The sequence below is a fragment of the Orycteropus afer genome, unplaced genomic scaffold (assembly GCF_000298275.1).
Source record: "Orycteropus afer afer isolate SDZICR_OR568_19922 unplaced genomic scaffold, OryAfe1.0 scaffold00016, whole genome shotgun sequence".
Classification (NCBI taxonomy): Eukaryota; Metazoa; Chordata; class Mammalia; order Tubulidentata; family Orycteropodidae; genus Orycteropus; species Orycteropus afer.
This window is the reverse complement of record NW_006921603.1, coordinates 16,577,019-16,589,505: the sequence shown is the minus strand read 5'-3', so window position 1 is coordinate 16,589,505 and position 12,487 is coordinate 16,577,019. Positions and strand designations below refer to the sequence as shown.

Genomic DNA, 12,487 nt, shown 5'->3' with positions numbered 1-12,487 from the left:
AGAGACTCATCATTGCATCTAGATGGCTGCTTGCAAGCTTTTAAGATCCCAGTCGCTACTCGCCAAAGTAGGAGGTGGAACAATGTTTATGTAGTATGTTTTGCCAATTGAGCTTGATGTCCCCTGCGCCTATGGTCCTGAGCCCACAGGTTCAACTACTCGGTCCCTCTGGGTAGCTGGCTGTGACCAAGAAGTGACAACAACCTTACCCTACAAGGTAATTCTTGAAAACCTCTTAAGAATAAATTTTTTTGTGCATCCACTGTGCCAGACACTGCCTGAAGCCATCGATCATGTACTGTTCCGAGACCAGAGAAAAAGATGTTTTTATATCAAACATGAAGACATGGGTGATTTTTTTATGGAAGAAAATTAAGCAGCCTCGTTATGTTCTTTCCCAGATGGGGGACCATCCACCCACACATAAATGTGGGTTACAGACTGCCTCATCTTTCTCCCATGGTCACAGAAGTGTCTGATGAAGGCTATTCTCAAAAAGCAGCTTTGGATACACTCAAGCGGTCCCTACTCAGGTGAAATCCCAAATATATGAACAATATTATGTTGGCCTGGAACAGCACTTGTCAACCTGGTGCCTAACAATCTCCTAACAAGATCAAGGATAAATTACAAGAGATGCCTGAACCTCTTGAAATTATATGCAAATGTTTGTGTGCCTATGAATACTAGCACTTTTCTGGAGAGAAGGTTTAGCACTTTCATCACTGTCATAAGCCAAAAACAGATAACTATATAATTACAATTGAATGGAGTTCACTGTCTAAAAAGCTAACACAATCTTACACTGCAATACTTGTTCCTCTAAAAATGGAGAGCTTGCTACACGTCAAGGAGCTCTGGTGGCATAGTGCCTAAGGCATCTGACTGCTAACCAGAAGGCCAGTGGTTCAAACCCACCAGCCACTCCTCAGAAGGAAGATGGAGCAATCTACCTCTAGTGATACTGCCTGGGAAACCCAAGGAAGGGTCACTATGAGTCAGATCTGACTCACAGCAGTGAGTTTTTGAGAGCTACATGTCAGACACATTAACATTAATGCTAAAACAGAAGTATAACATTTTATACCAAAGTAGGTGGTACTCCCAGTTCTATTTTACATTTCCCATGGAACAATGTGTCAGATTCTAGGTTAAACATCAATGATTTACAAAAGTGAACATTACACTGTTCCTACCCTTTGAAATACAATATTGGGCAGGATTATAATTATAATACAATGTAGAACTCTGAATCAAACAGCAGTTCTCCACTCTACCAGGAACTAGCTGAATTATCTTGGGCAAATAGCTTGACATTTTTGCACCTCTGTTTCACTATCAATAAAATGGGAAAACAAAAATCTTATTTTACAGCCTTGAAATCAGGATTAAATATAATGTAAACAAAACACCAAGTACAATGCCTTGCAACTGTAGGTACTGAATAAACAAAAGTTATTATTGTTATTATGGATACTCAGAGAAAGAGAAATCTGTTCTGCCTGAGGAATTACAGAGAGATCTCAACCAGACTACATGCTCAATTGAGTGCCACATTTTAAGAGATGCAATGACAAATTGCATCTCTTAAAATAACTGAGAAAAATAACTGAGATAGTGAGGTAACCATGTCCACAAACCCAGTGGTTTGAAAGAACTGAAGTTAGAAGGTAAAAAAGACAATATTATAAGTTCTATATGTTGCTGCAGGGGAGGAATTGGATCCTGAATCCTTTCAGGGAAATAAATTACATCTATTCTATGTAAACAAATGTATAATCAAGTGGTAAAAATAAGCTAGAATCCAGGTAAAGTGGATTCATGTGTTGACCAAAAGTTTTAGATTTAAATGTCTTCTACCATTCCTCCCAATATTGAGATTTTATGTTTGTTTTTTTTTTAATTAAAAGACTTTATTAGTGTAGATGCTATTGGTTGACAGCAACATGAGATCCAACCACAAATAAATGAAATAAGAAAGGGAATTTAGTGGCTTCCAAAACTATGATAGGAGCTCTGGTAGCATAGTGGCTAAAGCATTTGACTGCTTGTTTGTCCTTTTTTTTTTTTTTTCCACAGCTGTATCCTTAGGAGCTCTGGTAGCATAGTGCCTAAGGCACTTGACTGCTAACCAGAAGGCTGGCGGTTCAAACCCACCAGCCACTCCTTGGAAGGAAGGTTGGGCAATCCTACTTCCGTAGTGATACTGCCTCGGAAACCCAAGGAGGGGTCGCTATGAGTCGGGGCTGACTCGACGGCACATAACAACAACAACAATAAAAACTATGATATCCAGACGTAGGTCAAGCTTTAGACACAGTTTGATCAGGGCTTCAACTGAATGTCCCTACTCCCGTCCTTTTCTCCCCCTAGGTCATCCCTTCATTGGATGGCTGCTCTATCCTTAGACTGTCAGCACGAACAAAGGCTGTATGTCTCTGCATTCATATCCACTGGGGAGAAAGAGAATCACTTACACTAAACTACAGCCATAGGCTTCCCTGTTACACTGAGCTGAAACAATCACTATGACCAGGAAACAACCATTACTAACCAAACCCATTGCCATCAAGTTGATTTCAACTCATAGCAACCCTATAGAACAGAGTAGAAATGACCCATAGGGTTTCAAAGGCTGTAAATCTTTGCAGAAGTGGACTGCCTCATCTTTCTCCCCTGGAGTGGCTGGTGGGTTCAAACTGCCATCTTTTGGTTAGCAGCCCAATGCTTTAACCACAGTGTCACCAAGTTATTGCCCATTCTTTAACCAAGACATCTCGCAAAAGGAAAGAATCCTGTTCATTAGTTTGTCACCTCTGCAGATGGGGGGTTAGAGACAGCACCCACACAAATCATATAGCTGATAGACAGGGGAGGAGGAGCCTCTCAGCTGAAAATCTGGGTACTGCTAGGAAAGGTAAGAGAAAGAAAGGAGACTGGGTAGGCAACAGTATTAGGGTCTAGCAGAAACTGAAAGCATATTCAGAAGCTAACTAAAGAGATGCTTTTTTTAAAGATTATCTACAAAAGTGTAGAGAAATCCTGGGGCTAGCAATAGTTCCCTACTACTGCTTGGCCTGAGGAGGCAAGGGAATGGTTGTCAGAACCCAGAGAGTTTAGTTGTATCGAGAGACCTTTGACAGAGGGAAGCAGTGAATTCACAGTAACCTGGGAGGGAGGGAGCTGGCGGAATAAATGCTCCAATCTCTCTCTCTTCTACCTTCCGGTCTTCCACTAGTGGCTCACACTGGCCAAATGCAACCAGAAACCAGAGAATGAGAGAGTTTTGTTAGTGCAATCCACCTTAGAGGCTACACTCCTTGGACAGAGCAAGAGAGGAGGGTCGAGGATCGGGAGGGCAAATGGAAGATATTCAGCCCAGCAACCAAGGACTATCCTCTGCAAATGATCAAGAGGCAAAATATGTAGCACAGACAAATGTTCTCGGGGCTAGGTCCTTCCCACTTCTCCCTTGTTATCTGTCCCAGGGCACACTCTCCCCTTAGAGTAAGGCAATTGTACCTCTTAAGGTAAACAATATAAACAGGACCAAGATTTCTGATAAACAACTTTAGGATCTTTAAATTTATAAATAATTTTATTTTCCTTATCTGCTTTATAATATTCCTACATTTGCCTGTGTCAGCTGGGCTAAGGAGAGCTAAGCATAATGTTTTCTCCACAGATAAGAAATAAGCGTTGGCAGCCTCCATAAGCCAGCGGCTATAAGGAAGTACAAAGAGAAAAATCAAGCAACAAAACTCAGGGGGTTAGCGACAAGGACCTCTTTTGTACCAACAGCCTTTCACTAGAGTTTCTCTCTCCTAAAGTTCTTGGATTTTTTTTGAGTCTTAATTATTTAAGGGGCAATTCCTTTAAATACAGCTCCTTCGTGAGCTTCTGCCATAAGACACAGGAGGCTTCCATCTATGATTTGAAGCTGGGAGAATGTCTGCTCCTGGCATCTCAAGCTCCTACACAAATCAGATGTTATTTATACTATTACACCATTAATGTAACCCTACACTTCAGAAGCATCAAGCTTATACTGATGTTAAGATGCTAACCTGAAAAACTAAATATCATTTACCATATTCTTTCTATGGAATAATATGTTACAAGTCCAAAACATAATTTCTAAACATAACCTATTCATTAATTGGGAAATGGTCTTTATACTACCTAAGATGTCTTTGGACTGGTTGTTAATAGCATTGTGACGCTAACTACACAGTATTCCTCCTCTTCTTGAATGTGTTTTCAGAGCAGAATTTCAGAGCATTTCAGAAACATTTTTAAAGAATTTCTGCCAAAAACAGAAGCTTACTGTGGTTTCCCAGAAATCTAGAAGTATATTCCTCTAGCAGCCTTCAAAGTTCTTGTATGTGTTCTTGGGAGTAGGATAATAAAATACACTGATGAGAAGCAGAACCCATAATTCAGTTCTGCTTAACTACATTAAAAAAATATAATAGATAATTTTGAGTACTTTAGTGGTATAATAGTTAAGGCATTTGACCACTAAGCAAAAGGTCAGTGGTTCGAACCCCCACCAGCTGCTCCACAGAAGAAAAATAAGGCAGTCTACTTCTATAAAGATTTACATTCTTGAAAACCCAATGAGGGGGTCACCAAGAGTCTGAATCTACTCGATGGCAGTGAGTTTTGTTTTGTTTCGGTATATGCAAAAGTAAGAAAAGTAACTTCTGGAAGTAAGCAAGATGGCATTTTCCACAAAATAAAAACAATTTCAAAATGAGAAAATATCCCAATAACCGTCAGGAAAAAGTGGTGAATAATTGACCTATTTTAAAAAGTGGCAATAATCACTGAAAAACTGTTAGAGAAAAGAAATAATGTATATTAAAAAAATCTCACTGTTAAAAGCAAAATATATAAGAAAATCCTATTGTTTATCTACTAAAGTAAAAGAAAAAAGGGGAATTCATAGGTTTTAAAAATGCATTGGATAGTTTGTGATTGTAAAAAGTGCTTAGTTGATAATACTATGCTTTCAAATGGATCCCTGTGAATTAACCATCAACCTTCTCAATTAACTACTATAATTGAGTGCTTTGAAATGAAAGTTAATAATACTGTAATTCCCAAAGTGAAACAATAGAATGTTTCTTCTATAACTGATCCTGGCTGTTAGCCCTAAGCACTTCACATTTTCTTCTAATTACACAATATAATCTCTCTCAAATTTTAAAGTAGACAACATAACAAAAACAAAACAAGCATACACACATGTGAGAAAATAGTCAAAATAAAAGACATAGGGAGTAAAATGCCACTGTCATCTGTTTTAAAACTTCAGTAAAAATGAAACAGAACTAGGCTAACCATAAAATACAAACAATTTATAAAACGCAATAAAAACATGTATTAGGGCATTACCTTAACCAGAATTTACAAATTTAGAGTTGCAAAAAACTATGCTCACACATAGGCATACACACAATGGCTATTCTGAATAAGAACCAGCACTCGCAACATTGTTATGTTCCCTATAAACAATTACATTTCACAGCAGTAAGATCCAAAGACATAAATATTCAAATCACAGTGTAACAAAGTATTTGGAGGAAGCTAACCGTTTCTGAGGAGTTGATTCCAACTCATGGCACGTGTCAGAGACGAACTGTTCCATAGGGTTTTCAAGAGCTGATTTTTCTGGAAGTCTTTTGCCAGGCCTTTACAAATATAAACAATTTCTAGAAATTCAAGATGCCTTTGAGTGAGTGGACTTGAATCTCCAACCTTTCAGTTAGCACTAAGGGCATGAACCATTTGTACCACCCAGGGACTACTAGGAGAATCTAGACAGCTTAATAAAGCTGGGAAGAATATAAGGCAGGACTAACAAGAAATATACCTGGAAAGATACGCAGGGGCCAGATCACATAATCCTAAGACTCTTAGATTTCTATTCTCTTAAATCACATTTTTCAAACTGAGGTCTGAGTACTCTATGGTAATATAAGAATACAGAAAATTATGGGATAAACATGGTGCACCTCCCATAAGTGTCAAGTTTTGGAAAAAGAAAATTCAGGAGAGCTAAGTAAGTTGTATTTTTATAAGAAATACAATTTTACTAGTAGAATATAAAATTAATATGATTTTTCAGAAAGAATGTAAGTCAAAGCAATTTTACTCTTGCATTACGCTAATTCAAGTTCACTATTCTTTACTGTTAAGGCGCTCTGGTGGCGCAGTCCCTAAGGCATTTGACTGCTAACCAGAAGATTGGCAATTCAAACCCACCAGCCACTCAGTGGAAGGAAGACAGGGCAACCTACTTCCATAAAGATTTACTGCCTCAGAAACCCAATGGGGATTGCTATGAGTCAGAGTCGACTCAATGGCACTGGGTTTGGTTTTTTTTTTTGGTTATTTCTTACTGTAAAGGTAAATTTGAAGAAAACTTTGAGAAACAGTGGTGGGAATATGGAGCCAAAGTTGTGTGTGTTTGTTTGCTTTAAACAGGAGAGTGACAGGATCAGATTTATGCTCTGGAAAGACCTCTCAGGGAAAACATACATAGGAGAGATCATAATGAAGGTAGGTGGCTAACTGAAAGTTATAGTAATCAATGTGCTGGAGATGAAAAGGATCTGAACCAGAGCTGAGGCTGTGAAAACAAGGCCAGGAGGATTCAATAAAGCTGAGAAGGAAGACCAGACAGGGTCTGACAGAATGCACAGTAGCTATTCAGTGAAACATTTTCAAGAACTTGGTAATATAAAGGTGTCAGGTTTCATTTTGAGCTAGCGTTTCTATAAGGTATTTGATATGTTGTTGTTGTTATGTGCCATGGAGTCGGACCCTCCTTGGGTTTCCAAGGCAGTATCACTATGGAAGTAGATTGCCCAACCGTCCTTCCAAGGAGTGGCTGGTGGGTTTGAACCGCCAGCCTTCTGGTTAGTGGTCAAGTGCCTTAGGCACTATGCTACCAGAGCTCCCAAGGTATTTGATATATGTACCTCTAAAAGCTCCCACTTAATAATACTTTTAATATGTCTTCTAGTCATAGGAACAATAAAGTTATGGGATGCTATTAGAAATCTTAATACCAAAAATTGAGTAAGATTAACGAAAACTATGTTTAGTGAAAAAATACTCAAGTTTTTAAACATTAAAAAATAATAATAATTGGCCTCCTACTGACAAGTTAGTAATGTGGTTTTTCTAGAGACATAACCACAGTTTGAGAACTAAAGTTACAAATGTCTTAAGTCCTGAATGTGATATTCTAGATAAATAAGTACATAAGCACAGACTCTTTTCTGGAAAAGAGCAAGAATTTGAGTATTTCAAATACATGGTTACTTAATAATTGAACAAAATTAGTAACTTTTTTAACCCATACTAATCATTTCATAAGGGGCAAATGTGCAATTTTAAAGGCATCCCTGGGTAGCACAACAGTTAAGCATTTGACTACTAGTCAGAAGGTTGGACATTTGAACCCACCCAGAGGCATCTCAGAAGACAGATCTGGCAATCTGTTTCTCAAGGGTCATAGCCTTGAAAACGCTAAGGAGCAGGTCTATTCTTCACTATGGGGTCACCATGAGTTGCTCCACACGAACTAACAGCAATGCAGCTTTAACCCAGGTGATATATAAATGGCACAAAATAAAGTTAAACTTTCATTAGTAAGTTGACAATAAAATACACTTATTAAAAAAACAAACAGGTATTAGGATTGTTAAGGGAAGTTGATAAAAGATAAAGTACAAAAATATTGCAGAGTACATTCATAAAATATTACAACTTAAGTATATATTATTTTCATTGGACCACAAACAATAAAAACTTTTCAATCTACATAATCTATAGAAAAGACTTTTAAGTGCTTTTAGAAATTTGCATGCTTTGGTTATTGTTGTTCAGTGCTACCAAGTCGGTTCCGACTCACAACAGCCTACGTAAAACAGAACAAACACTCCTTAGTCCTGGATCATCCTCACAATCATTGCAATATTTGAGCCCACTGCTACAGCCACTAAGTCAATCTCTCCCATTGAAGATCTTCTTTTTCATTGGTCCTCTGCTTTCCAAGCATGATGTCCTTCTCCAGGGGCTGGTTCCTCCTGATAACATGCCCAAAGTACGTGAGATGAAATGTCACCATTTTCCCTTTTAAACAGTATACTGTCTGTACTTCTTCCAAGACAGATTTGTTCATTCTTCTGGCAATTCATATTCAATATTCTTTGCCCACACCGTAATTCAAAGACAACAATTCTTTGGTCTTCCTTATTCACTGTGTTGGCTGGGTTGTCTATAGAAAGCAAAACCAGTAAAGCTTATATATACATATAGAGAAAAAGAAATTTATCTTAGGAAAACAGCTCACACATGTACAGAAATTGGCAAGTCCCAAGTTCTTGGATCAAACGTCAATCTGGAGGCTTTTCCCAACTCACACAGCTACAGGGGCTGACAAGCTCAAGGTTGGCAGGCAGTATACCGGCTGTTGACTCCAACGAATGACGAATCCAAGATCCAGACTGAAGAGTGGATTGTTCACTCACAGACAGTTGTAGGCAGCACAATAGGATCCCAATCCACAGAAGAGTGTCTCTTTTCCCAGATGTCCATAAATATATTAGAAGCAGGCCACACCCCTAGGGAAACTCCCTTGCAATGGATTGGCTACTCAAAACATATACATCTGATCCCATCATGGGAATAACCCACATCACAATTGCTTAAACCACACAGAATTGTGGTCCAGCCAAGTTGACACACAGCTCCAACTATCACATTACATTCACTGTTCAGTTTTCACATGCATATGAGGCAACTGGAAACATCATAGCTTATGTCAGGCACACCTTAGTCCTCAAAGTGATATGTTTGGTTTTTTTTTTTTTTTTAACATTTTAAAGAGGTCTTTTGCAACACATTTGCCCAAAGAAATATGTCATTTGATTTCCTTCCTACTGCTTCCATAGGCATTGACTATGGATCCAAGTAAAATGAAATTCTTGACAACTTCCATCTTATCTCCATTTATCATGATGTTGCTTATTTGTCCTGTTGTGAGAATTTTTGTTTTCTCTACATTGAGGTGTAATCCATACTAAAGGCTGTAGTATGATCTTCATCAGTAAATGCTTCAAGTCCTCTTTGCTTTCAGCAGGCAATGTTGTGTCATCTGCCTATTACAGGTTTTTAGTAAGTCTTCCTCCAATCCTGATGCAACATTCTTCTTCATATAGTCCAGCTTCTCAGGTTATTTACTCAGCATCCAGATTAAGTAAGGTGAAAGGATACAACATTGATAGACACCTTTCCTGATGCCTCTTGGTATATGTACAGGATGCTCATGAGCACAATTAAGTATTCTAGAATTCCCATTCTTTGCTATGTTATCCATCATTTGTTATGATCCACACAGTCAAATGCCTTTGCATAGTCAATGAAACATAGGCAAACATTTTTCTGGTAATTTATATTGATTTATGTAACATAGACCACCTACACTATGATTGTGACTAGAAAACTAGCAAAGGGAATATAAGCACTGAAGATGATAGAAAGGACATCACCCTTGACCAACTTGCTATACAGAATTAAACACTGGTCTGCTTACATTTTAAAATTAAATTTCAGCATATTAAAATGATACTTTATTAAGGAAATTATCATAGAAAAAGTAAATGTTAGGACAAGTCTGGAAACAAGTCTCTAGTTCCTAACATCTCTTTTTTTCCTGCTTTTAGATGAAACTCTTCAGCTATCAAAAAGCATGTAACTTGGCATTGAATGTAAGATACTTTACTTGACAGTAAAGACTCATATAGACATAGACTTTACACCAGTTTCATTTTATAATTTATGTTTGCTACTTCACAGAAAATTCTATGATTTAGGCTAAACATAAATTCTTAGAAGAATACCCAAAAAATACAAATCACTGCATAGTTCTCATAAAGCCTCTCTCCATCACTCAAAAAAATTCACTGCTATAGAGTCGATTTGACTCATAGTGACTCTCCTTGGGATTCTGAGCCAGTATCTCTACGAAGTAGATTTCCCAGTGCTTCCTCCATCACTAATACCCGGTAATTAAATAATTCCTTTTATATTTATTTTAAGATGGGAAATCAGAAATATACCAACTGCAAAGCAAGAACAAACACTCTCAGGAATTTTGGATCTAAATATATTTTTTAATTAATGAAAGGTAATATATTCAAAATAGGTGGCATTCTACAAATGAAATCAATACACTTCTCTATCTCTGTTTTCCTAGATTATCTACACACAGAGCTGCTTTTCTTTCTTTCTTTCTTTCTTTTTTTTTTAGTGCCATCTGCTTCTTCCAAGCCTCCCTTTCCCTGAGCTCCTTTGCTGTCTTTATTCACAAGGGCAGTGAAAGTTGCTTCCATGACATCAATCCATTGGAAACATAGATGGCATCAAAAATATTACCTGAGAAGTAGACAAATAGACAAAACATTGTCCACAGAAAGAGGACAACGGTAGAGAGAGTTGAAAGAAGGAAGGCATATATAAGGCTGACATAATTTTTTTCATTGCATTTTGAAATAAAATTCACCCTAATGTATATGGTTTATAGAGTTATATTCACATATTTATTATTAGTAGCTGTATCAGGAGCTCTGGTAACATAGTGCCTAAGGCACTTGACTGCTAACCATAATGCTTGTGGTTCAAACCCACCAGCCACTCCTTAGAAGGAAGACTGGGCAATCTACTTCCATAGTGCTACTACCTCAGAAACCCAAGGAGGGGTCGCTATGAGTCGGGTGTGACTCGATGGCATATAAAAGTTACAATAACAACATAAAAGGTCTAACTATACAGTGATGAGGCATTGGTCTCTTTATTTTACGCATCATATGGAATAACTAGATGCCCTGGTGGAGCAATGGTTAAGTGCTGGGCTGCTAACTGAAAGGGGGGTGGTTTTAATTCACCCAGTGGCTCCACAGAAGACCTGGCAATCTGCTTTCGTGAAGGATAGACCCTAAGAAAATCCTAGGGGGCAGTTCTACTCTGCACATGGGATTCCTATGAGTTGAAAACTCACTTGATATCACCCAAAAATATTGAAGAACTGCCCTGAAATTGTCAGTAGCCAGTTGTCTTGCAATTTCATGAAACTGGTTACAAAAGAAATTAGATGAACTGGCCCAAATCTCTCCAATTACCAGAAACTGTACATGCACACACACAACAGTTCTCACTGTTTTCTCATCTTGTAATGAGGACAGCCCACCCTCCCCAAACACACATGATATACAAATTCAAGTTATATGTGAAATATAGGTGAATATCCAGACAATTAAGAAATTCTGAAAAATCAAAGAAAGGATCCCATTTTGTGGTAAAACTTAACATATGTATGCTTATGCACAGGAAAAGAGAGAAGGATACATACCTACTGTTAACAATGGTTATCTGTGGGTGTTAGGAATATGGGTGATTTATACTTTTCCCTTTGTGCTTCTCTGTATTTTCTAGCGTTCCTAGAAATATGTAACCTTTTTTTCTTTCTGATTGCAAAAGTTACATGCTTTCCTGAGCATGTAACTTTAGCAATCAGAAAGAAAAAAAGGTTACATAGATGCAGAGCTTCTAATCTTAAAGCAACAGTTAATGTGGATCAAAGACACAGAGTAACCTATCTTTAAGCCTCATCAGAGTCACTGAGGAACAAATCCTCCACTACTTGGCATGGCTCCCCAAAGTCCAGCGAGCTCTCTATACTCCGGGGCTTCAGCAAACTGAGCAGAGAGAGTTGCTCCATACAAACTTGATCCTGTACTTCTGCAAGAGCAAAACTCACTTCTGACTCTCCAGTGACCCTGCCTCCCCATGGCATACTCAAGTTCCGAGGACCCCACGGGGGACCTTGGTCCTTCTCAAGGTGTTATCGAATACTCAGCGCCCCAAATCTGTGCTCCACAGCTCACTACCACTTTCCTTCAGTTACTACCCCATCCCTTCCTTCCATACACACCCAAGAGCAGTAAGGGTAGGAAAGAGCGTCCCTGACGCCCATGACTATGGAAGAGCTGTTTCTCCTCGCCTTGCCTCGCCTCAGTTTCCTTATCTGTCACCCTCCTTCGTAGGGTGGCTTCATGTTCAGAAACCAGGAGGTTCTGCAAAAACCAGGGGCCGTTCTCATCAATGCAACAACTCCTGTTCCCTCGACCGCTCTAAGGCATCCAGCCCCAGCCTGGACATCTCGGGCACAACTTCTCCTCCCAAGCCCTGCCCCGTCGCTCCCCAGGATTCGTCGCCCCAACGCCGGTTCCCGTACCTGGCAGTTGCTGTCCTGGGGCAGGTTTTTCACCAGGATTTTCCTGCGGTTGCTCAGCTCCCGCCGCATCCGCTGCAGCCGCACAGCTACCTCCTCCGGATCCAGCGCGGCGGACGCGGGGCCCCGGGCGCCCTCGCGCGCCTCGGCGGTGCAGCCCGGCCAGCGCAGCCCGGTTTC

At 39.2% G+C, this 12,487-nt stretch overlaps 1 protein-coding gene across 1 annotated transcript in view; it reads right to left on the bottom strand.

Moving 5' to 3' along the window:
- RAVER2 (ribonucleoprotein, PTB binding 2) overlaps positions 1-12,484 on the bottom strand; it is a gene marked incomplete at its 5' end in the record, with an annotated part of 112,334 nt that extends 99,850 nt beyond the window's left edge. Inside the window, one exon of the mRNA XM_042783343.1 lies at positions 12,311-12,484. Within this exon, the coding sequence (XP_042639277.1) occupies positions 12,311-12,484 (174 nt within the window). The remainder of the gene's footprint in view (positions 1-12,310) is intronic.
- Between the last annotated feature and the right edge of the window lie 3 nt (positions 12,485-12,487).